At 37.8% G+C, this 27,213-nt stretch overlaps 2 protein-coding genes and 1 pseudogene across 3 annotated transcripts; 1 reads left to right on the top strand and 2 right to left on the bottom strand.

The window, feature by feature from the left end:
- Positions 1–5,249, top strand: LOC114531269 (annotated as a pseudogene).
- Positions 5,250–9,162: 3,913 nt separating this feature from the next.
- LOC114531338 lies at positions 9,163–18,427 on the bottom strand. 2 transcript variants are annotated; one of them, XM_028552972.1, is made up of 5 exons: positions 18,205–18,427; positions 14,653–15,291; positions 14,132–14,250; positions 12,860–13,619; positions 9,163–12,286 (listed from the first exon to the last, which is right to left on the bottom strand). In XM_028552972.1, exons 2-5 carry the CDS (start codon positions 15,260–15,262, stop codon positions 9,318–9,320), a joined length of 4,458 nt encoding a protein of 1,485 aa, XP_028408773.1. In that variant the 5' UTR covers positions 15,263–15,291; positions 18,205–18,427; the 3' UTR covers positions 9,163–9,317. The 2 variants fall into 2 exon arrangements, with proteins under 2 accessions (XP_028408773.1, XP_028408774.1); XM_028552973.1 differs by lacking the exon at positions 14,653–15,291.
- Positions 18,428–20,208: 1,781 nt separating this feature from the next.
- On the bottom strand, positions 20,209–26,861 carry LOC114531345. The gene is made up of 5 exons (XM_028552979.1): positions 26,806–26,861; positions 25,181–25,816; positions 24,786–24,904; positions 23,562–24,306; positions 20,209–23,224 (listed from the first exon to the last, which is right to left on the bottom strand). The coding sequence occupies exons 2-5, from the start codon at positions 25,788–25,790 to the stop codon at positions 20,244–20,246; spliced, it is 4,455 nt and encodes a 1,484-aa protein (XP_028408780.1). The 5' UTR covers positions 25,791–25,816; positions 26,806–26,861; the 3' UTR covers positions 20,209–20,243.
- Between the last annotated feature and the right edge of the window lie 352 nt (positions 26,862–27,213).

Genomic DNA, 27,213 nt, shown 5'->3' with positions numbered 1-27,213 from the left:
GGAGTCCTTGTCGCTGCCATCTCTGGTCTTGGAGGATGCGGGAAAACAAGCCTTACTGCAGAATATATACACAAATGGAAAGGTTATTATCAAGGAGGTGTTTACTGGTTTTCCGCAGAAAGCGATGTCAAGTTCAAAGCCTCGGTCGATGAGATAGCCGCGCAATTCGATACACTTTATAACGATTCGTTCAATGTTACATTGTACAAGACCCTAGCAGTTTTTTCAAATTACAAAACCATGGCTGGTGGTTGTTGACAATATGGATGAAGCTGATCTTTCACCAAATTTGGTTAATTTGGTAACAGGGCCGTGGCAAGAAAACGTCGCGTGTTTTGGTCATCTCATCATAACAACACGACGAACACCTCAGGATTTAGAAGAGCAATTATCTGGTATCGAAGAATCCAATTGCCTCAAACTCGAATGCTTTGGTAGTGAGGAGGCGAAAGAATTCGTCTTCAGAAGAACTAACATTACTCGTGATGAACAAAAAGGTAAGTTTATATAAAAATTTTACTACAATAGTTATGGTAATACGATAATTATATATTCTGCGCCACGATCACGAGCAAGTCCATGTAAGGGCTTTGTTCGCTGACCTATACTAGTGGAACTAATAAAGAACATTTTATAAAAGCGGCCTGTACGTAGGAGCAAATCCAAGATGGCCAAAACATTTTCGGCATAAATTTGAATAAATTGGTGAAAAGTTGCAAAAGTAATTCATCGAAAAGGAATTGAAAAAACGCAGCTTTGTCAGTTCGAGCCTTTTATTTCCCTTGAGTTCTTAATTGTCTTTAATATCAGACGCAGTAAGATTTTAAGATTAATTAAGATTAGTACCGTGAAATTAAGCAACTTCAGACTGCTCTTCCCTCATAACGTAGCAATATCAAATAAGAATTTCTGCAACATATACTTAGCTCCAAAAGTATAAATTCAGTCGAACAAATATCTGGCATTTGTTACATCTTTAATTCAACATAAAGTTACGTCGGTGTAAACAACAAATTTACCTTAACGCTATTTACTTTCCGTTACACAGAACTTTCCGCGGACTCGCTATGTCAAAAGCTTGGTGGCTTACCATTAGCATTAGAACAAGCTTGTGCATACATCAAGTATCTGGGATGCTCATTATCTGAATACTTAGGGTCGTACGAAACAGTCCCTCCAACTTCTAAACAAGAAGAAAGCTACCTCTTTTTATGGAACTTCCCCAGAACGATTGGCCGTTCGTACCACGTGGCATCTCAACTTTGAACATATCAAAAAAGATGAAAACGGGATCGTCGCCACTCGTTTTTTGAATGCTTCGGCGTTTTTGGATCGCAATGAAATTCAAAAAGACCTCATTAATGTTGGCGATCCACTTGTTGACGACAAAATGTATTGTGATTACGTGAGCTCTTCTTTGGGTTCCTTGAAGTCCTGAAACTCTTGACTGACTTTTCTCTTTTTAAGGAAACTCACGATTCTTCCCTCACTGTTCATCGTTTAGTCCAAGAGGTCATTCGAGAAAGTCTGACCTCGGAGGAGAAAGTTGAAAGCATTGTTGACGCAGCCCGGTTGTTACGTTTTGCCTTCTCGAAATGTCCCTCTCCTGATCTTATTTCAGTAACTGAATATAGTGATCGATCTTCTCTTTATGCAAATAATTCTTCGAGTTTTCATAAGTGGCATAAGTTGTGTTTACATGCACATGAAATTAGAAGGAATCTAGAACGTCTTTTGGAAGTCGTCCATGATGTTATCGGGAAAACTGTCTTTCTACCAGAAATAGCAAGGGCGGTTTACGAATGTGCTTTGCATTTGAATGTCAATAATTTGAGTAGTCAGGCAAAAATTGTTGGAGACCTTGCCAATCGGATTCTTGACTGTAGTCGCCAAGAGATTTCGGAGAATGGTTTGAGGGTTCTCTTTCCACATACGTTTCCTCTGTCAGAGTCTGTACGTAGGTTAATCAAATACTCCTGTGAGGCTCCCCCTGAGATAGAAAATATCAATACTATTATTAAGACCTCTGCTTATGATCCCATGAAAGCAGAAATCGATAATTTGCGATCTGAAGGTAATGACCTATTCATGAAAAGCAATTTCGAACAGGCTGTAACAGTATACTCTTCATGTATTGATAGAAGTATAGGGAAGAATTTTTTTGACCCTAGGTTATTTAGTAATCGTGCTTCTGCTTATCTCAGGTTAGAGCAGTTCAAAGATGCTCTGAGCGATGCTGAGGAATACATTAAGTATTCTCCTGATTGTTGGAGAGGCTACGCTAGGAAAGCCTTGGCTCTTCACGGCCTAAATGAACAAGATTCTGTATGTGCTGCAGCTTTGGCCTTTTATTATCACCCCAGTATCTTCGAGAAATACGAACCGTTCAAAACTTCATTTCCCAATATGAAAGAACGTATTCATATTTGTGATGACGTTCTTTCACTGGTTTCTTTGCTTTCTCCTCCGCTAAATGATGAGATGTTTGCTTATCGCCCGTGCAAAATCATTCTCCTCAAACCAGGCAAATATTGTCTCCATGCCAAGGATTTCGAAAGTTTTCGAATTCAAGATGAAGATATTTTCAATGTCAATATAAAGCGGTTGATAACACTTGATTTTTGCATTGTTGGTTTGGGTGATAGCTCGCCTTCACTCTCCTTCGATCGTAATTTAGGTCTGCTTTCCCGCAACGTTGTGGCTTATAACATCTCTTTTATATTCGATGTTGCAAACTGGGGTACCCTGCAGGGCTCTACAGTCAAGCTGTTGAACTGTTCGTTCACGTGCAATCTAGATTGGCGTGCTTTTCTGTCAAAAGGAAATCTCAGTGTGAAAAATTGTGTGTTTAACAATTGCAAAAATACTGCCCTGTTCACTGAAGGAGAAGCTGTTGTTGAAGACTCCGTCTTTTCTGGTAACAAGTCTGCTGGAATAGAAATCTTCGGTGGAAGTCTTTGCCTCAAAAACAGCAAACTTCACGGTAACCGATGGGGTTTACTTCTAATGCATGGCAAATGTCGTGTGGCTTGTTGTCAAGTTTATGATAACCAGGAAATGGGTATAGGAGTCCAGGAAGGAAATGCAACATTTACACGAAATGAAATATTTCACAATGACCGTGATGGTGTATTTGTTCGTGAAAAAGGTTCCGCTGTCATAGAGGAAAATGAAATATTTGAGAACAATTGGCTGGGTATTCGAGCGTTCGATGCTTGGTGCCATATTTCTCGGAACAGAATTTACCAAAACAAATGTGGCGGCATTCATGTGGTGCCAGTAACAAAAGCATCAGGTCTGCGGCAATCAATTATTGAGTCCAATCGTATTTTTGGGAACGAGGGGCCTGGTATTGACCAAGCCATAGGTTGGGATGATGAACTCGATAGTGCGATGCCGAATCTTTTTGAAGTCTTTTCCGCAAGAGGTGCTGAATTCTTGCTAGCGAAATGCACTGACAATGAGGTGAAAAATAACATGGAGAGAGGCAGCCATCCACAACTGAAGGAGTTCACTGACATTTGTTTTCGTTGTTACAAGAAAGGCCATTGGAAGAAATGTGACAACTGTTTTATCGCAGGATACTGCAGCCCAGGATGCGAAAAAGATGACTTTGAAATCCACAAAAATTGTTGCGTTCGACTATTGGAGAGATATAGCGTTTTGGTAAAAGTTCTTCCATTGTCATCCGGTCTCATTGGCGACAAGATGGTTTTAGACGAGGGTAATGAAAGGGGGATGCCATGGTCGGTCCTTGAGCCTTGTGGACGTGCACACGCGCGGCCGCCCAACAACGGTGAACGTTTCGTTGTTAAGATACAAGCCTGTGATGGTCCAAGAAAATCTAATCGCGGACGTACCCTTCTTTCTATAAGAGATCGTAGCCTGTCTGTTAACGGAAGTTTGGCTATGGGTGACCATTGCGACGGCATTTATCGCATTGTAAGAGAGTGTGGCTTCAACTGTGAATGTTTAGGATGGAAAAAGAAGTTCTTTTGGGCTGTCCTTGCAGGAGATTACCGTACAGTGCGCGTATTTCTCACTGATTTACCAAGCTATCAACTTTGGTAACGACAAATGTTATCTATCACTCAGTTAAAAAGAGAATCAAACAAGTCCATGAAATAACGGTTCAAAATTGCGCACTAGGCATTTAATATGTATAGTTGATTTAATTGCTTTTAGCATGGTAGACTATATTTTTAAAATATAATATATGCGATAAAACTGGGTGTTTTACACGTTGTGTCGAAAAAGCGAAACACCTAAAAATCCGCTATTATTCTGATTTTTAATGTTATGTTAAATTTGAACTCGCTACTAATTACACACAATGTCCACTATAGGACAATCTTCGGGTTCTCCTATGGAAAATGTTTCGCATGACAAGCAATTTTGGCCTAATTCAACAGATACTTAATACATTGCATCCCTTAATTTACTTTTACCTAGCTTCAACATGGCATTGTTAGGACGATGAATGATATTTGTGGTTCGCCTTTTTCGAGACACACTATCCACGCGGGTTTATCCAAATAAAAGAGACTTATAGAAATTACCCTTGAGCCTGGTATTCATTTAGTCGTCACTGTCGTGATTCTCACGAATGTGAAATAGTCATGCGTAAATTTGTCTTTACTTCTTAATGCAATTCGGGCATTGTTTGACTACACACCCATACACACCCATTGTTTGACTACACACCCATACACACCCATTGTTTGACTACACACCCAGAAATGTTATATCACATGGCCAACGTGACATGTCACGGCAATGAAGTCTAAATGGAAACCAGGCATCATCGTGCCAAAGCACAACGGGAGTTCCTAAGGTCTTTACATCCTGTATAATTTAGATATAACATAATATATATTTTTAAAACGTGAGGCAAAAAAACAATTTCTGAATAAACAAGATATCTTAAAAAACATATAAATGATTTATACTCACGACACGAAAGACACAAAATTGAAACTTAAAATGAATTTCAATTGTATTATGTATTCTATAAAGAAAGTGTTGATTTACCGTTCCAGGTCTATATTTATTTTATATGCCCCTATATATAAAGTATAGCAACTGAGATATAATGATACTGAGGTTATGTCTTTTATCTTTCTGAATATATATTTTATTTTGAGCCCTTGCACATGCATGATCACTTATATAATGTAGCTGTGTTAAATATGTTTGTATTTTTAGCTAATAGCTTTAACTATATAACATGTGCAGGATGACTTCGAATGTCTCAGAACGCTTTATAATACCTACACACCTGCTGTGTACATAAAGCATTGTCACATTGCATGCGGAAAAAATATTACTAAACTGTAGCCAAATGTGAAGTTGCTATCTTTGCGCTAAATGTGGGCTAGATGCATGCTCGCATCTCATCAATCAAAGAACCAATATCTACGCGCTTCCCTTATCACACGACGAAATGATAAACAAAGACAAAGTTATGAACGAGTACTGTTTAGAAGACTAACTGGCAAATTTAGAAAGAGGCTAAAGTAAGTCCAATATAAGTGTACATCTTAGAAGTCATTATTTCGAAAATTTGTCAACTAGTAACCAACATCGTTCCTGGGGCATTTACTTCCAGGGTAGGACAGCTGTGAAAATAGCTGCATCTTTATTCACAATGTTTTTTGCAACGTACTGTATCCTATATACATTATTGGGGGGGGCTCAGGCCGAGGATGGAAAGTCTCACGTTGGCGATAGAAATAGAAGCAATCACGCCACTCGTCAACCCCAACTAGCTATGTTAGTGAACTATCGCTAATCAAATGTTAAAAGGTTTCTAACATTTAAAAAAACCGAACACTCGCTTTCGATTCTCGCTCGCCGCAATAAACTCGTTTGCGACTGTTTTTAAATTTAATTCGTCTGTTTTATCTTGATGCACGTGAATCAACATTAAGTTGTTGAGTCGATTATCTCCTGTAGTAGATCTGAGGTACGTTTTTAGCCTTTTTAAAGCTGAAAAGCTTCTTTCACTAACTGCATTCGTGGCCGGAGTGACAGGAGAAGTTGGGCCAGTGTAACCACTTCATATAACAAACGTTTTTCAGCGTTTTTCTTCTTGAAGCGGAACAAAATTGACTTTTGGTTTCCAGACGACATCACAAATCACTGACTTGCTGGTTTAATTATATAGTCACCAGCAATCAAACATATTTTAAACTTGTTTGGGAATCAACAAGTTGAACCTCCCGGCCAGTATTAGCAATATGTTCTGAAATCTTCACCTCCAAGCGAAGCTGGATGTTAATATACACTGGCGGTCAAAAAGAACTGCTCAAAACAAGTTAAAATGGTGACAAATGAACGTAACTGTCCCTCTAACAATACATACGAGCAAATATAGACTAGATTACATGCTAAGCTATATGAAATATTAATATTTTGTTGACCCTCCTTTGGCCTTATAATTGATGGCGGCTTTACACCGGCGTGTCATACTTCCTGTTAAGGTGGTAATCTTCACGGTCAAAAGAAATTCATCCTATGGACAGTCTTTACAGCAACGCATAAATCATGGACGCTTTATGAATGAATTCCTTTCTTGCACTATCCCCTTGACATTGTCCCACAGATTTTCAATAGGGTCTTAGTCTTTTGACTGTGCAGGCCAATCCATTTCTGTCACTCCCTCTTCCTGAAACCATTGTTTGACTATATCTTGAAAGCGTGGCAGCTTGCATTACATTATTGAAATATCGTTTGGAATAAGAGAATAATTATTATACAAAATGCCTATGAAGCTCTCTCCTATATTCGCTTCTTTTTATCATTTTGTATCTAAACAGTTCCTTTTGACCGCTACTGTACGTATACAATAAAAGATAGATTGTCACGATTCCTGTTACATACGATAATAGCAACATTTGAGCAGTTCTTTTTGACCGCCAGTGTATAACTAACTCGTGAGTTGTGATTGTGACAGACGTATTGAAATTTACGTACTGTGCGCCGAGCTATATATTATTAATATATTCTTTCAAAATGGCCGAGTGTGCATGTCTGTCAACAAGTTCAGCGGAATTTAATTTAATTGATATATAATTGATAATTAATATAAGCAAATTATTGGGGGGGGGGCTGAAGCCCCACCTAGCCCCCCCCCCTGGTAGCCACGGGCCTGTGTATATATTCCTATTGGCCAGTAGAATTCATAATTTATGAGATTCGTATTCATGCACGTGGAATAGAAAGAGACAAACTGTTTCACAAGAATTGATGATATTCGCCGTCGCCTTCGTTTATATATTAGGGAGGTTAAGATCGACTTCTGCTACGAGTACCGATACCAATAATCAGTCACACGCATGCGCAGACGTAACAATCGTCCAAAATGTGACAACACTGGAAGTCGCGAGTACCATTTTGGGGCTGAAAATGGAAGTGGATAGGTAGGCGAAGTACCGAATTATATTTACTGTATTGTCATTTTCTGCAGACGTTTTCTAATAATATTGTTTAGTTTTTAGTTGTATAATGTTTCTGCTTTGTTTGGTGAGACTTAATAAGGATTGTGATTAGAGTTTTTGATGTGAATACAGCCGCTATACTCCGCCATGTTTATTTACTTCTTACGGAAGTCACAATCTTAACGCTTTAAAATTTCCGCGCTGCCAAACTGTAATACGTCATGTATTTTCGTATCGGTACTGGTAGTGGAAGTAGATCTTAACCTCCCTAATATCACGCATGTGACGAAAGGTAGCGGGAGCCGTAGTCAAATCTAAAGCTCTCTAATAAAAAATGGGTTGCACCTATACGCAATGTATTTACACAATGTTGTTACAGTTATAGCTTCACGTTACCAACGCCGTTTCTCCGTTTGCAACATCATTGCAATTTAATTTGTAATTCATTGTTTTCCATTTAAGAGGGGAGGTCAGTATAAAAGAGAAACGGTTTGTATGGTATAAGGAAAGGTATCTGGCTAATCACTTAAACGTTTTGAGAAGATTGAGATCTCCAACTCAACTGACGAGTTTGAGTGCATGTGAGTGAGCTTTTAGAATACAGGCGTTAGAGTTGGATGTGTTTAGTTTACTTCAATCTATGAAATATCAAAGCATGTAGCTCCCTTTTTATGTATAGAATTATTTATAAATATGGAAAGCAAAACTACAGAGCCATAACTACAGTAATATAACTACAGAGCCATATCTGTTCTATCATTAGTCGCTAAAATTTTTGAAAAAATAATGTCTAATAAACTCTCAGCCGTCAGCCGAGCATTTGGAAAATAACGGAATCATTGCTTCTCAACAGAATTTGGTGCCTTGCTTTATGTACGTTTGTTTAGTAAATTATCGAATTTGGGAGGAAAAACAATAGAGTATTTAAAACAATATTTCTAATTCGAACGAAGTGTTAACTAACGAAGTGTTAACAAAATGAAAAGTTTTATTTCTCTAATTTGAATAACGAATTCAATAATATATTGATTCAACTCTTAAAGACGAGTGAAGCTTTACATGCAACAGTTAATTTTGGCCGTGACTAAAGTGTTTACAAATTTTGATAAATATGAAAAGCTAGATAAGTATCCCTCGGCGGATTTAGGATTGATCAAAATAAATGATAAAAGCACACATTTTGATATGTATTTTAGCATTTTAAAAACCTTTCAAATAAATTCAAATAACGAGGAGTTCTGAAATTTGAGTTCTGAAAGATGTTCCTTAGAAATTTAGAACCATTGGCATCTTTTCAGGTACTTTTAAAATTTTGCTGCGATCATTTGTTTTGATTTACCCTAGACCGCCACTGCGATTTACTAAAAGCATCCTGAAATTGTTACTTATAGTCAATCAATTGCAAAGTGTTCTTTAATCAACAGAGGTGATAGTCATAAAAGACGTACTTCTCTCATTACTACTTAGGACCAAAAGTAGATGCAATAAATGGGAGAGGGGATGTCCGACAGATCTCCGGCTTTTATACGAATATTGTTTTGAAAAACTTTCTGGGGACGGTTGTATAAAACTCTTTAATTAAATTTTGCATAGTTAAATCCTGGTTAACTCAGAAATACACTCTGATTAGCCAATTCTGTCCTTAACGACAATTAAAATTAAATAGCTTTTTATACAACTGGCCCCTGTCGAACCCCCCCCCCCCCCGCCCTCTAATTCTCGCGCTATTTTTTAGCCCTGTTGCTATTGTCAAAATTCGACTGCAGTATACAGTGTTAATGAGGATTATTATGAAAATATGGATACATGATAATATGGGTATATAAAAACGTGTATAGGTAAAAAGTATAACATTGTCAACTGATAGTTCTCACCGGCCTACCAACGTTGATACGGTGGAAAATCACTTGTAAATACTCGAACTTTGTTTCCCTTTGCAAGTAAAGCCCAAAGAAACTTTTTCTTCCATCCATAGCTGTTACAGTTTGAACCACATTCTCTTACAAGATTATAAATTCGAAAGCATTGTTCGTCGTTCATATCAAGATCACCGTTAATTGTTTGGCTACGATCTTCTATGGCGAGCATAGCACCTCCGTAATTCGATTTTCTCCAAACATCGCAGGCTTGCACCTTAACGATAAAACGTTTTCCAAACGTTGGTGCTTTTTCATATTCCGGGCCACTTGGTTCCAACCACTTGAAAGGCGCCTTGTATTCAAATTCCGGGGTGACAACGCTTTTATCGCCCTTTAATCCCAGTGACAATGGTAGAATTTTCACTAAAACGCTGTGTTTCTCTAAAATTCGAGCACATTCTTTCTTATGATGTTCCCAGTCGGCTTTTTGGCATTCTTGCTTGCAGTATCCTGATACGAAACATTTCGTACACTTTTTTAAATCCACATTTTGTCGGCAGAACCAACAGATGTCGGGTAAATTTTGTGAGGGTGGTGGCATTCCGTCACTTATGTTTTCTTCAAGTATGTTTCCCGTACATTTTGCTGTCAAAACTTCGTCATTCGAGAACGTGGGAAACGGACTATTCACAGAATCAGCGTATGCGGGCATTTGGTCAATACCTGGGCCTTCGTTGCCAGATATCTTGTTAAATTCTATAACTGACTGCGGTTGTTGACGTGATACAGGTGCTGCATGAATGCCACCACATTTATTTTGGTAGATACTATTATTCGAAATAACACAAGACGCATCACTCAGCGTTGAAATTCCATGCCAGCCGTTCTGAAATATTTCGTTTTTTTCGATGACTGCCGATGATCTTTCAATGAGACAAACTCCATGTCGATCATTGTGGAATATTTCATTCTGTGTAAGCTTTACTTTCCCGCCATTTCCGACACCCACGCCTATTTTCATGTTGTCATATATTTGACATCCGGTAACATTACACGTACCAAACTGAACATCCAAACCCCACTGGTTTCCGTAAAGTTTGCTGTTCTTAAGCTGAAGATTTGCAAAACCGACAACTTGTAATCCAATAGATTTGCTTGCTGAAAATTCAGAATCCTCGACCCAAGCCTTCCCTTGAACGACCAAAGCGTTACCTTCACAACTTCGGAAAATAGAATTCTTGACCATAAGATTTCCTGAGGACAACAGAGCACAAGGAATGCTTTTACTAGTAACAGAACATTTAAAAACCTTAACCTCAGATTTGGGTTTCGTCGACCAGTTTCCGACGTTAAATACAAACGAAATGTTGACTGCCATAAAGTTTCCAGAAAGCAAACCGAAATCATCCGTAAATGATAATGTAACATGATCTCCGACACCAACAAGAATAACATTCTCTAAATCTAATCGCGTAGAGAGAGTATAGTCTCCTGGCTCGAGAACAATGATTTTAATAGGCATGCCTGAAACATCCCCAGACTGGCACTGAGAAAGCAGGAAAAGAAGTGCAAAGGTTTCATCACAAATATGAATACATTCTTTCAACTTAGGAAATGTGGTTTTGAATGGCTCGTATTTGTCAAAGATTTTGCGATCATGATAAAATGCTAAGGAAGCTGCACTCATTGCATCCCACTTTTCATTCAGGCCTTGAAGAGCCACGGCTTTCCTGGCGTGACCTTTCGAACACTCAGGTGAATCCTTAATGTATTCCTCGGCATCATCTAAGGCATTTTCATACTGCATTAACCTAAGATAGGCCGAAGCACGATTACTGAGTAACCTAGGGTCAAAGAATTGCTTTCCTTTACTTTTATCAATACCTAAAGAGTACCTTTCGATAGCCTCTTGGAAATTGCTTTGGATGAATTGTGTATTACCTTCCAAACGCATGTTTTCAATTTCCGTTTTCAAGGAATCATTAACAGAGGTGTTAGAAGTATTAGTACTATTAAGACTGTTGTCTCCTTCAGTAGGTGCCTTACAAGAGTATTGAATAAGCCTACGAAGGCGCTCTGACAGTGGAAATATATGCGGAAATAGAGCCTTCAGATCTTGCCCTAAAATCTCTCCGCGATTCCAGTCAAGAATACGATGAGCAAAATCTCCGACAATTTTTGCCCGACTACTCAAATTACTAACATTCAAGTGCAAAGCACATTCGTAAACAACCCTCGCTATCTCTGTCAGAAAGACAGTTTTTCCGGTAACATCGCTGACGACTTCCAAAAGACGTTCAAGATTCCTTCTAATTTCATGGGCATGTAAACACAACTTATGCCACTTATAAAAATTAGAAGAATCATTTGGATAGAGGGATGGTCGATCACCATATTCAGTTACCACACTTTCTGAAATTTTATCAGGAGATGGGCATTGTAAGAAGGCAAAACGTAATAGACGGGCTGCGTCAACAATGCTTTCAACTTTCTCCTCCGAGGTCAGACTTTCTCGAATGACCTCTTGGACTAAACGATGAACAGTGAGGGAAGAATCGTGAGTTTCCTTAAAAAGAGAAAAGTCAGTCAAGAGTTTCAGAACTTCGAGGGAACCCAAAGAAGAGCTCACGTAATCACAATATATTTTGTCGTCAACAAGTGGATCGCCAACATTTATGAGGTCTTTTTGAATTTCATTGCGATCAAAAAACGCCGAAGCATTCAAAAAACGAGTGGCGACGATCCCGTTTTCATCTTTTTTGATATGTTCAAAGTTGAGACGCCACGTGGTACGAACGGCCAATCGTTCTGGGGAAGTTCCATAAAAAGAGGTAGCTTTCTTCTTGTTTAGAAGTTGGAGGGACTGTTCCTCGTACGACCCTAAGTACTCAGATAATGAGCATCCCAGATACTTGATGTATGCACAAGCTTGTTCTAATGCTAATGGTAAGCCACCAAGCTTTTGACATAGCGAGTCCGCGGAAAGTTCTGTGTAAGGGAAAGTAAATAGTGTTAAGGTCAATTTGTTGTTTACACTGAAGTAACTTATATGTAACAAATGCCAGATATTTGTTCAACTGAATTTATACTTTTTGGGGGCTAAGTATATGTTGCAGAATATTTCTTTTTTGATATTGCTACGTTATGTAGGAAAGAGCAGTCTGAAGTTGCTTAATTTCACGGTACTAATCTTAATTATTCTTAAAATCTTACTGCGTCTGATATTAAATACAATTAAGACCTCAAGGGAAATAAAAGGCTCGAACTGACAAAGTGGCGTTTTTTCAATTGCCTTTTCGATAAATTACTTTTGCAACTTTTCGTCCAATTTATTCAAATTTATGCTGGAAATGTTTTGGCCATCTGGATTTGCTCCTACAGGCCGGTTTTATAAAATGTTCTTTATTTAGTTCCTTAAATTAATATAGGTCAGCGAACAAAGTCCTTACATAGACTTGCTCGTGTACCGTGGCGCAGAATAGATAATTATCGTATACCGCCATTACTATATAACTATTGTGGTAAAATCTTATATAAAGTATTTGATTTTACCTAACTTACCTTTTTGTTCATCACGAGTAATGTTAGTTCTTCTGAAGACGAATTCTTTCGCCTCCTCACTACCAAAGCATTCGAGTTTGAGGCAATTGGATTCTTCGATACCAGATAATTGCTCTTCTAAATCCTGAGGTGTTCGTCGTGTTGTTATGATGAGACGACCAAAACACGCGACGTTTTCTTGCCACGGCCCTGATACCAAATTAACCAAATTTGGTGAAAGATCAGCTTCATCCATATTGTCAACAACCACCAGCCATGGTTTTGTAATATGTGAAAAAACTGCTAGGGTCTTGTACAATGTAACATTGAACGAATCGTTATAAAGTGTATCGAATTGCGCGGCTATCTCATCGACCGAAGCTTTGAACTTGACATCGCTTTCTGCGGAAAACCAGTAAACACCTCCTTGATAATAACCTTTCCATTTGTGTATATATTCTGCAGTAAGGCTTGTTTTCCCGCATCCTCCAAGACCAGAGATGGCAGCAACAAGGACTCCTTCCTCGCCACATCTTCTCTTATTCTCGAGTACGTCTCGAAGATAACCGAGTTCAGATTTTCGGCCACTAAACCAGACACTCTGTTTAGGCGCCATGAAAAGATATCGTGGTTCTTTTTCGTTTCTCAGTTTTGAGATGGTCACCTGTAAATCGTCCTGTTTATCTTTCAATTGCTCGACATCTTTCTCAGTACGGAGTTGTCTTTCCTTTAACTCTTGGATTTCATTTTTCAAAGATTTTTCGACTGCTTCTAATATGTTCTGTATGCAAAGAATATTATTAGTGTAAACGGAAAATCTCAAGTGCACAAGTAGGCCACGCAAAATTATTGCAAAAATATTTGCAGCTTAATGCAGAAAAAAAACAGGTGACGTTTTCTTCACTTTCGTGATCATATTTGTTTCGGTCGATAACTAATATAAATATACGTATTAGCTATCGACTCATTTGAGTGATTTCATATTATTAATAAATATAAGACTGCATGCCTTGGTTTGGGTTGGGATAGCTCATGCAATCACACTTTTACCTGAAATGGCCGGGGTTACTACATCCATGCATTTCGAGTAGTTTATATCAAATGTAGTGTGATTGCTTTATTGCTTTCTTTCTCAAAACTCTATAGTTGTGCTGCAAACTATTCCATTTCAACTTTTCCTATTTAAATATCAACTTTAACCACAAGTCAAAAAATATTATCTGGAATGTTCTTCGGCATGCACAGCGGGTCACAAGGGATATAATTTCAGTGAATTCTATTAATTGCATTTACCAGAATATTCTCTGTATTCTCTTCAACAAATTTTACCAAATCTTTAAGTTCAGCAACCTCAGTGTGGACGAGTTCCAGCAATTCAGGATCTACTGGCTCGCCAAAACAAAGTTTCAGACCTGAAACAATATAATGGGATATCGAAATTAACACGCAATGGATGCTCTCAGCTGGCCACGAAAAACTTGTCATTTTCATGTTTTAAAGCATTTTCATGATTTAAAAAGCGTGTATTTGTCAAGCTGCTGTCTATACACATAAAGTCGATTCGTCATGTTTTTGCAACTCGTTTGCTACGCTATAGCTCGCAGTCACTCGAGAATGTAATTCATATCGGATACTACAGGAAACAACAAAAAACCTCGTAATCTCGAGGATCAGTTGAATTCGCATCTTACAGGGTAGAGAAGAACAGTTCGAGACAACGAAACTTTTTGTTTTTTAATTTTATGTTTTTTTATATGTTTTTTAAACTACACGTTTTGCTTCTTAGCGATTATGGAACTCAGTTGGTTCAGTACCTTTTTCTTTCCAGTCAACAAGATCATCAAGCATTTCCTTTCTCTTCGAAGGTGTAAGGTTGAGTTGATTTATTAATGTCTCCATATCTTTTAGAGCTGCTTGGTAAACGACGTCTGTCCAGTGTGCAAAATCACAATGTGCCCACTCATTTCTGATATCTGATCTTATTTTTTTCGCCGTACCCCCAGCTCCAGAAGCGTGAAAAGGTTGGGCCTCAGCGACGAGTGACAAAGCTGCAGAAGTGTCCATAGTGTCATCAAAACCAGTAAAGCTGGCCATAAATGGTTTCATGAACAACTTCGCTAGGGATACTGCATCTTTGACAGCATAGTCGTATTTACGGACAAACGACTTGTGCTTTGTGAAATTGTTGTTGATACTTTCGTAGTTTAAATTCAATGTAGAAGGTGGCAACTTCTTCTTATGTCTTCCTAATGTCTGTTTATCTATCTCATCAGGATGTGGGAGCAGGTTTTGGTACCACATTGGTATTTTATTTCCAAGAACTTCTCTCAATGCTGGAGTGAGAACTTTGTTTAGACATATACCAACGATCACCCATCGTCGTTCATCGTCAGAAATTTTGCTGACTGCACTGGCAGTAGCCATTTGAACGTGACTGATAATAGTGTATTAATCTAGACATGATAAAGGGAATTTTTACCGATAGGAAAATGAAACATAAGCTGGATTTTCACTTGCAGAGAAATAGTTTACGTTTTTGACGGCGCTTTTCTCCTTTTGGTGTTAGTTATATATATGGAATAAATTTAACAGATTTCATCGCTTAACTACATGCCATTGTGTACACAATTCAGGTAAAAAACTTTCTTTGGCTGCGTTTCAAATCAGCTGAGGAATTCAAGATGGACAATACCAATGCAAAATTTAGGTTGTATGTGATTAATAAAAAAATTGACAGCGCAAATCGGATCCCAACGGCCCTGCTATTTTTCTAGTAACTCTGGTCTACTACTCAGTTGCCTTACTACTTTCCATACGGACCATACGGACGGATATATATATATATATATATATATATATATATATATATATATATATATATATGTAATCTATATATATATATATATATATATATATATATATATATATATATATATATATTGTCCATACTTGAACAAAGAGTGCTCAATAACAATAAATAGAGCAAAATGATTAAATAAATAAATGTCTAATCTAAAAATATTGTCATCGCTACACCGCGGTGTTTCACGCACAAGGCGGGCGATCATCAGGCGAATGGATATATATATATATATATATATATATATATATATATAATTATATATATATATATATCATCGGGTTAAAACATGAGTTAACTTAGCTACAACGGAGTACCTCGAAACGATAGCTCTTAAAAATGTTATACAAACTCCATTTTCAAGTCAGTAGACTGTTTCAGCGTAAATCACACGCGTAGTCCGCATATTTACTCTTCTATTCATAACAACCGTATACTTCTGGAATTACTCTTTCTTGCATGTTCTGACCACTTCTGTATTTTAAATATTGTCCCCGAGCCGGTGCAGAGCACCGTGCGAGGGTACTAATTCCGCTCGGATATTTACACCCACGATGTGCAAATGCGAAATCAAAGTTGTCCGCCATTATGCAATGGACCTCACGAGTGACCTCACGCCATGGACGGTCTTCTACGTTATGCGCATGCGCCAGTGTGAACCACTAAGCTCTTGATTGGTCGAGAAAAAAATTTGTATTTTCAAACGTCAATAAATAACTGTCATTTCGAAAAAATTTTGATGAAATTTATGAATTTTGAATTTTATGAAGAATATATGTATTTTATTAAATTAGAGGGAAACTCGAATGTGGTCAGGACTTTTCACGGTTTAACAAATAACAAGACCAAATTTTTGACCGAATTCACCGTGTATAATAAAGTCGGAAGATTTTACACTTGATAATATTTAAATATAATATGAAAATCCACAGCTTTAAAAAGTAATTTTTTGTGGTAAACACAACTTTAATATTCTCAAATGTATTTCACTATAAATCTGAATGTGTTATGTGATAAACGACATTATAATTTCATTTATTAACTCCGTTTTCATAATGACAAAAAGAAAAGAAAATCAAAACATTCCGGTGCAAAAACCAATCGAGGTGTAACATAAAACTTCGGAAGTTATATGAGACGTCTGATGTTATATTTCATGGTAATTAATAATCAAAATAATTTATCATAACACTGACTATAGATGAGCAACTTAACTTCCGGAGAAAGGTAAGAATCTTGTCGTATTTTTGCCATCTTTTCACAAAAATATGAGGGTAAACCAGTGTTGCCAACTGTAATTTTGTGAAAATCCCAAGTAAGCGCCTGAAATATCCCGAGATTCCCCCTAAAATCCCGAGATTCTAATCTCAACCCCAGTCCTCAGCCTTGGCGCACCCTAGTACCCAGTCCTAGTACCTTGGATTTTTAAAATGTTTATTTGTCGATTTAACGAAAACATCTTTTCCCAAATTCCAAACTTCCCTTTCCCAAAAATCCCTAAAAAAATCCCGAGATTACCATTTGAGAAATAAATCCCAAAAAAATCCCAACTGCTTCAAAAAAATCCCGAGATCTCGGGATAAAATCCCGAACTTGGCAACACTGGGGTAAACTTTGATTCTTTAAAAATATACGGCCGTTCCGAGTTGCTATGACTACAGTGCTTTCACGTGCAGAAAAATATTTTCACACTTTTCTCAATTTCTTTTTCTCACATACATAAATTTTCTAACAATCATGTTACCACCCTATGCTTTAACTAATTTTGTTAATCTGAGGCGAGGGGTTTCTGCATGCATGTATTTCTAGTAAACTTTATAACCCGTCCTTTGCCATGATAGTCTGAGTAATTTTTGGCGCATAATGTACAAACCAATCAGAAAAACAGCCCAATCATTTTTGCGATCGGCCAGCGTTCCTATAAGCGCGTCCTTGTTGTTGCCTTGTTTATTGTTACGAACGTAGTATAATATGTGAAAAATCTGGGAACATTTTCTAAATTACGAGTGTTAATGTGAAAAATCTGAAAAAATCTTCAAAGCTAAAGATACCAAAATAATCACAGAAATGTGTACTAAATGTCTCTACCACACTCTGTACTGCTTTTCGTTGGCGTTTTGGGCAATATTCTATAAACATTAGCTATAGGCCAGCTGTGCTGTCGTATAGGCTTCTTTGAGATGTTATATTCACTCAAAGGAACTATAAGCAGGATCGGTAACTTTTTTCAGGTTTGACACAATTGGCTCCATTTTCATGTTTCACTTTAGTTTCTAAACCTGTTTATCTTACATCGAGCACTCTGTCAATGTCAATGGTTTTAAGGAACTCAAATCTCAAACATTATAGATATACCTGCATGCATGCTAGGCGACGTGTTATAGGCAGTACAACGCGTTGCCCAAATTTGTATAAATGCTGTTGACTTATCCGTCACCATTTCGCTCTTTCCATGCAAGTGTTATAATACGCACGAAGCAAGCAAGACATAATCAATATTACTTACCAGTTGTATGAGAACATAATGTCATGATCAGTGTAGTAACGCGGAAGTACAAAAATCGAAAGGGTGAAATGACGTCTTTAATAATACATTTATACGGATACAAATCATGAAATATAAAACGTATTCATGTTCTTTTGGTGTCTCAAGTTCATAACAATGCTGAAAATGAGATCTTACTAAATTATTTTCATGTACTTTTTCTCGTTGGCCATTCCACCGCACAGCCAAGACAAAACCGGAAATCAAAATATGCATATTTATATAGGCAGAATATATTTCGCAGCCAGCTGCTAGCCAGCCATCCATACAATCAGTGGCGTAGGAAGGGGGGGGCACTGGGGGCACGTGCCCCCCCAAGATTTTTCAAGGGACCAAAAGTGCCCTTTTTGGAAGCGAAAAGAAACAAAAAAGTATCTACTATTTCCCAATAATCCTTAAATTGAGAGGGATTTGCGGCCATTTCAGAGGCCTATATCTCAAAATTTTCTCGGGGGAGCATGCCCCCAGACCCCTCTAGCAGTACGAAGCCCAAGAAATACGAAAAATGCTCTGCGGTCGGCGGTCCCTGAATCAAACCTTCCCTATATATATATTTTTATTAACCATTTTAACCGGCATTTTTATTAAGCAAAAGTGCCCCTAGAAGCTGGTGCCCCCCCAACCTTTGGATGCTTCCTACGCCCTTGCATACAATTCGAATTCTTGATGCATGGATGTTTTAAAATTCCTCATTCTTAAAATACCATCTCATAATAAAAAAGTACAATTCAACAGGGTGGTATACCGAGAGGATTTCGATATATTTTGCAACCACCTATATAATTATATACATTTCAAAATATTTCTTTTTTAAAATAAAGTACTACCGTGTTATTCATTGGTAGCTTGGACCGAAATATATGAAAATGGCCAGGCAAAATCCTTGCGTGATGTAGAACTGATTTCTACTTCGTGCAACGTTTAAAGCAATTTGCCGTCCAGAAACAGCTCTGCGAGACATGCAAGCTGCTGAAAAATACCAGCAGATCTTGTAAGGGCAGCATTTAGCATTCTTCAGTTTTTTAAACATGTGCGAAACTGCTTCAATACTGAACAACTCATATAAACCAGAAGCTGCATGCATGGCTAGACTATTGTAACGTCTAGACTCAACCGAAAAATTCCAACGGATACAAAATGCAGCAGAGATGTAATATTCCTCGATTTGGTCATATTAATTAACCTCAGCCGTCGAGGACCTACATTGACTCCCAATGAAGTTCAGGATTGACTTTAAATTCTTCTAATTTTTTTTAACTGAAGCACTTCACGGACTGGAACCTGATTATATTCGAGCTTATAAGTTATATTCGAGATAAAATTAGTTTAGATCGAATAATGTTTTAAAAAACACTAGCGACTCTTGCATGGTGGCGAAATTTTGAGTTTACTTCGTTTTGCGTTGAAATTCCGAAATATGAAATTTTCACGATAGTAAATGTATTAGCATACTCCGTGAACTATAAAAGAAACAAGAATTTTTCAGTTCTTACAATCTTTTTTGAAGAAAGAGCATTATAATTATACTGTCAATGAAAGTGTAATTCTTTTCCTGTAGTATTTTAGGGACACCATCACCTCCCCCACTAGGCGCTCCTAGTAGCACGTTTTAACATGTCAATTTCAATGATTTGAACCCTACTCCTACAAGAAAACATACAAACGATCTAAATATGAAAAAACAAAGGCTTAGTTTGTTTACTTTTGGATTCATACGCCCAAAATATGGTTTGGCCAATAGCAAGTATGCTACATTTACCGGTTTCAATTTTTTTTTCAACTCGTGCATGCGCATAACTTACAAAAAAGTCTAACGTCCATGAAATGATTGCAGACAATTTCACTTTCACATTGCATTCCCGGGCGCCGGATTAAAATCGCTAAGCAGATTTCGCCGGGTTAATACAAAATATAATATCCCACTCATATACGTAATAAAATTTTATTTATTTTATGATAGTTACAATGTAAATGAGTAAAAGTTAAAACTTTTACAATTGCTACCAAAACTGGTAAGGTGGAAAATCACTGGTAAATACACGAACTTTATTTTCCTTCGCAAGCAAAGCCCAAAGAAACTTTTTCTTCCATCCATAACTGTTACAGTTTGAACCGCATTCTCTTACAAGATTGTAAATTCGAAGGCATTGTTCGTCGTTCATATCAAGATCTCCGTTAATGGTTTGGCTACGATCTTCCATTGCGAGCATAGTACCTCCTTCATTCGATTTCCTCCAACTATCGCAGGCTTGCACTTTAACAATGAAACGTTTACCAAACTCCGGTGCCCTTTCGTATTCTGGACCACTTGGTTCCAGCCAATCGTATGGAGCTTTCATTTCACTGAAATCCGGCAAAACTCTCTTGTCCCCGATTAAACAGATTGACAATGGGAGGACTTTCACTAAAACGGTGTATTTATCTAAAACTTTAGCGCAATTTTTCTTATGATGCTCCCAATCACCTCTCTGGCATTTTGGATTGCAGTATCCAGAAATATAGCATCTCGTACATTTCTTCAATTTATCATTTTTATGACAGAACGAACAAACGTGAGGAAGAACCTGTAAGGGTGGTGGTTCTCCATCTTCAATATTGTTTTTAAGTATGTTATCGGCACATTTTGCTTCTTGCAAGTTTTCGTCATTTGGGAGCGTGGACGGTGGACTATTTATTGAATCAGGATATGACTTCGTTTGGTCAATGCCTGGCCCTTCGTTACCAGATATCCAATTAGATTTGATAACCGACGGCGGTTGTAACTTTGATGTAGGTGTAGCATGAATGCCACCACATTTGTTTCGGCTGATTTTATTGTCAGAAACAACATACGATGACTCGTCGTTTCGCGCTATAATTGAAATTCCAAACCAACCGTTCTGAAAGATTTCATTTTCCTCAATCTTTGCTGATGATTTTTCAAGGTAAACTCCATCCCGATCATTGTGGAATATTTCATTTCGCGTTAGCGTTAGTTTCCCGCCTTTCCCCACAGCCACACCGAATTTCTTGTTGTCATACATTTGACATCCATTGACATCACACGTACCAAAATCAACATTCACACCAATTTCGTTTCCGTAAAGTTTGCAGCTCTCAAGCGTCGTATACGTACTTCCCTTTTCACCGTTAACCTTCAATCCATCAGAATTATTTGCTGAGAATACAGAATCCACAATCCGGGCTCTTCCATGAATAACACGCAAAGCGTCATTTTGGCAATTAGAAAAGCAAGATTTTTTGACAAAAAGATCACCTGATGACACAAAAGCACAATGATCGTTTTCACTAGTAATAGAGCAATTACAAACCCTAACTAACGAGTTGGGTTTAGTTACCCAGCTTCCATATTTAAATATAAAGGAAATGTTAACGGCCATAAAGTTACCAGAATTAGACAACCCAAATCTATCCAGAAATGATATTTGAACATCACCTCCAACGCCAACAAGAATGATATTATCTAAATGCAATTTTAAAGAAAGAGAATACTCTCCAGACTCGAGAACAATAATTTTCTCAGGCATGCCCGAATAACCCCCACGTGGCAAGTGAAAACACGCAGAAGCTAATGCCGAGGCCTCATTACAAATATGAATGGATTCTTTCAATTTAGGAAATGAAATTTTAAATGGCTTATATTCGTCGAATATGTTGCGATCATGATAAAACGCTACAGCTGCTGCACACATTGCATCCCACTTTTGACCCAACCCGAAGAGAGCCAAGGCTTGTCTAGCGTGACCTTTCCAACAATCAGGAGAATGCTTAATGTATTCCTCCGCATCGCTTAGGGCATTTTCATATTGCTCTAATCTAAGATAGGCAGAAGCACGATTACTAAATAACCTAGGGTCGAAGGAATTTATTTCTTTGCTTTTGTCAATACATGAAGAGTATAGCTTTATAGCCTCTTCGAAATTGCTTTTCTTGAATAAATAATTACCTTTTAAACGTAGGGTTTCAATTTCAGAATTCGTGAAATCGTTAGCTGAGGTGTTTGGAATACTGAGGTCGTCTTTCTCAGAGGGTGCCTTACAAGAATATTGTATGCGTCTGCGAAGAGGCTCTAACAGGGGGAACCTATGTGGAAATACTACTTTCAAATCCTGCTTCCTGATCTCATTGCGATTCCAGTCAAGAATCCGATTAGCAAAATCGCCAGCAGCTTTTGCCTGACTACTTGAGTTATTCACATTCAAATGCAAGGCACATTCGTAAACAGCTCTCGCTACCTCTGGGAGAAAAACCGTTTTCCCTCTAACATTCGAGACGTCTTTTAGAAGAAGTTCGAGATTACTTTTAATTTCGTACGCATGTAAACACAACTTATGCCACTTATAGAAACAGGAAGAATCAATTGAATGAAGCGAAGACCGATCGCCTTTTTCAGTTAATACGCTTTCTGATATGCTGTCTGGAGATGGGCACTTTAAGAAGGCAAAACGCAGCACTCGGGCTGCGTCAACAATGCTCTCAACTTTAGCGTCCAAAGTCAAACTTTCTCGAATGACCTCTTGGACTAAGCGATGAACAGTGAGTGAAGAGTCGTGAGTTTTCTTAAAGAAAGAAAAGTCAGTCAAGAGTTTTAGGACTTCAAGTGGCCCTAAAGAAGAGCTCACGTGATCACAATATGCTTTGTCGTCAACACGAGGTTCGCCAACGTTAATGAGGTCTTTTTGAATTTCGTTGCGATCAAAAAACGCAGAAGCGTTCAAAAAACGGATGGCGAAAATCCCGTTTACATCCTTTCGAATATGTTCAAAGTTAAGAATCCATGTCGTATGGACAGCTAATCGTTCTGGCGATGTTCCAAAAGGAGTGCTTGCCGTTTTCTTGCTGAGAAGATGCAGAGATTGCTTCTCGTAGGCTTCTAAATAGTCAGGCAAGGTGCACCTAAGTGAAACGATATAAGCACAAGCTTGCTCTAAAGCCAATGGTAAACCACCAAGATTTTGATATAGAAGATCTGCGGTGTTGTCTACAGTGAAGATAATTCATAATGATTACTAACGTCTTCGACATTCACCTCCTCATGCTAAATCGACTAACTATTTCTCACAAGAGACCGGTATTCTTAAGGTCATAGAAAGTATACAGCATTAGAAAATTGATTTTTGTATTTTGGAATTTCCTTAACTATATTTGATGAAATACCATTTGAACAATGGAATTTGCATTATATGGAATTGCCACCAGGCATGGATGTACATGCATGCGATAACTTCCTAAGAGGTCGCATAATTGTTTCTCAAAAAGCAATCATATTCGTCTCAGACCAAATTCTAAATTGTTGTTACAACACCATTGTTACTAACCTGCTTGCTCATCGCGACTAATCCCAGTCCTTTTGAACACAAAATTCTTCGCTTCGTCGCACCCAAAACTATCGAGTTGGAGACACCTTGATTCTTTAAAACCTGAAATATCTTCATTTAACTCTCGCGGTGTTCTCCGTGTTGTTATGATGATATGGCCAAACCCATTGATGTTTGCTTGCCAAGATCCAGATATCAGCTTGAGTAAGTTTTGTGAAAGACTAGGCCCATCCATATCATCAATGATCATCAGCCAAGATCTTGAAATTCGCGAAAACACTGCCAAGGTTTTGGACAATGTAGCATCAACGGAGTCGCTGTCCAGGGTGTTGAACTGCGCTGCTATGTCATCAAATGATGCTTTTAACTTGACATCATCTTGTCCGGAAATCCAAAACACCCCTCCTTTGTAATAGTCCCTCCATTTATATATATACTCTCCTGCAAGGCTTGTTTTTCCGCTACCTCCCAGGCCAGATATAGCTATCACGGTTACTTTTTCGTCGATACTTCCGCTTTCGTTGTCTAATATGTCTCGAAGAGAAGTCAGTTCAGATTCTCGACCACTAAACCACACACTTTGCTTAGGTGCCATGAAAAGACATGGCGGCTCTTCGTGTTTTCGTGAGAAACTGTCGTACAATACGAGCTGTCCTACTTTCAATTGCTCAACATCTTTTTTCAACTTGTGGATTACCTGCGTGAACGATTTCTCTATACCCTCCAGCGCATTTGAAAGTTTACTCTGTATAATTTAGGAGGGAAAGGAAAAAAAATCGTTTAAAATTAAATAAAAATTTTTTAAACCGTATTAAAACTTCGCTTTCTAAGTCATGCAATAGTTGGGCGGGGGAAATAAATGGTCGATCGAAAGAGCGAGTTGTGCTCATTTTATCTTGTCGATTTTATAGTTCTATACAGTTCCAACCGGGAGTAGAAAATATGAACACCACTTTACTTTGATAGTTAGCAATATACAAACTCCATGCAAGGTTATTTGAAGACCCTTTATAGTTAAAGCTAGCTCTGGCAGTCTGGCTGATAGCCAAATAGAGTAAACGTTTTTTTTCCTGCAAATGTACGAGCTCCAGTGTATAAAATTATTGCATGTGCACTTAATAAATAGTTTCAAACCAAATTGTTTTGTTCAGGTGAAGTATTTTACTTTTTCCAACAAATAGATTATTCAATTAATTGTTATTCACCATTTATACATGAATGTACCTGCTCAAACTCTGCATCCCTTTTCCAATCTTTCATAGAGTCACGTAGTTCAGCAACTTCTGTTTTCACAACTTTTAGGAGTTCAGAATCAACAGGCTGACCAAAACACAGGTCTAAACCTTTATAAAATAAACACTAGTAAGAAATAATCTGAAATAAATATGCCTGATGTATCTGCGGAATCTTCTCTTTAATCTCTTAGCACGAAATATTGGCAGCCATAGCAAATGTTATGGTAGGTATTTTTCATCAGTATAAAGTTGAAAATTACTAAAAACAATTCAATATCTGCTAATCGTAAACATATATCATTCCTCACTAAAAGTCAGCATCATGCATGAAACAAGAAATTTACATTGATCTTTGAATTTATCGGCAAGAATCAAATATAGTACCTTTCTTTTTCCATCCATTCAGGTCGTCAAGCGTTTTCTTTTGCTCTTCATGTGTGAGGTTGAGTTGATTTATTAATGTCTCCATATCTTTTAGAGCTGCTTGGTAAACGACGTCTGTCCAGTGTGCAAAATCACAATGTGCCCACTCATTTCTGACATCTGATCTTATTTTTTTCGCCGTACCCCCAGCCCCAGAAGCGTGAAAAGGTTGAGCCTCAGCGACGAGTGACAAAGCTGCAGACGTATCCATAGTGTCATCAAAACCACTAAAGTTAGCCATGAATGGTTTTACAAACAACTTCGCTAGAGATACTGCATCTTTTACAGCATAATCATATTTACTAACAAACGACTTGTGGTTTGTATGATTGTTGTTGATGCTTTCATAATTTAATTTCAATGTTGAAGGTGCCAAATTCTTCTTATGTCTTCCGAATATCTGTTTATCGATCTCGTGAGGAGGTGGGAGTAGGCTTTGGTACCACATTGGTATTTCATTTCCAAGAACATCTCTCAATAATGGAGTGAGAACTTTGTTTAGACATATACCAACGATCACCCATCGTCGTTCATCATCAGAAATGGTGCTGACTGCACCTGCAGTGGCCATTAGTACGTGTTGAAGGCGTATTCAATCTAAACAAACATTTTTTCAAACAAGTTTCTCTCTGATTATTAACGAAAGCTAAATTTCACTTTACTCCTGCATGTTTCGGAGGTTAACGCGATAGTTGAAAAAGTTGTATTTTTGTATCCTTCCGAAAACATATTTCCTAACGGCAGGATTTTAAACTATATTTTTATATAAGTAGTGGAAATCATCATCTCTTACTGTTATTCTTTAAAGCTGTTTTTCAATGTATAGAAATGATGAATTCGAAAAGCGTTATCTTTTTTGTGCGTTCATTGGTGCATCGACCGACTGTTGATACACAACGTATCGTTATATACACGCTTAAAATTGGCAAGTAAAAATATATATACGTATTATCTCAATCAAGGAGCTTTTATATATATAAAGGCCCATATCTATGCAAATTCGCATTTCCGCAGCATAATATAGCATGATATATCATAGGCATGCAATCAATGCGAAGTTGCCGAAGAGTGCAACAATCATGACAATGTTGCGGAATATCAATTTTTAAATCTCGATGCTTCTACCTTCATTGCCTTCACCTTAATACTTTTACCATTCCTGCATTCGGGGCACACTGTGCACGTGGTTGGTTTTGGTGCCACAGTTCAAATCACAATAATTGACAGCTGATAGGCTATGTCGACGGGTTATGTAGCACTAAATTCGCAACATGTATGCGGACTCATTCGATTCAGTCATTCTTAATCATTTCACCGGCTCTATCTGAGCATTATCGCCATAATTTTGTGGTTATAACGCAAATCATGCAAGACATAATCAACATTACTTACCATGCCATGCATTTAGATGAAAATATGAGTTCAGAAATGGAGACTCGTCACACGAGGCGATATATATGTAAGGCGGAAGTGCAAAATAACGATAGTATTATTATATATACCATGCAAACTAGCGTATATGGGTATCGTATATCAATACTCTTTGTCTTTTTGGATTCTAGGCAACATCAAAAGAAAGCGCTTACCTTTCTGTTTGGTCTTTCTACCCTGTAAGTCCTGTAATTCGACTGTCTACACAAACCGGAATGCGAAAACAATAAATAATTGCCCAGGTAGACAACAGCCCCTGCTGGGAAAAGGCAAGGGCGTCCCTGTATCGCAAATCTAGTTTTCAGTCCGATCGTACTTACTTTATTGCTCTTTTCAGCTAGATATTTAGATTTCTTGTTTATCTGGATTTTTAAGGAAATCTCGGAATATTACGGAGGCTAACTTGGGATTTCTACAGTATTACAGTTGACAACGCTGAAAACAGATCGACTGTACTTTTTGGATCCAGTATCTCATTCTTTTCCACTGTGTGGAAACGTGTGTAGAAAAAGTGGGAAACACCGATAAAATCGTCTCTTTATTCTCTTAATCAAATCATTATG

This window comes from Dendronephthya gigantea, unplaced genomic scaffold (genome assembly GCF_004324835.1).
Source record: "Dendronephthya gigantea isolate DGI-Jeju-01 unplaced genomic scaffold, DenGig_1.0 000070F, whole genome shotgun sequence".
In the NCBI taxonomy this organism is placed as follows: Eukaryota; Metazoa; Cnidaria; class Anthozoa; order Malacalcyonacea; family Nephtheidae; genus Dendronephthya; species Dendronephthya gigantea.
The sequence above is the reverse complement of the archived record's forward strand: the minus strand, read 5'-3'. Positions and strand labels throughout refer to the sequence as shown.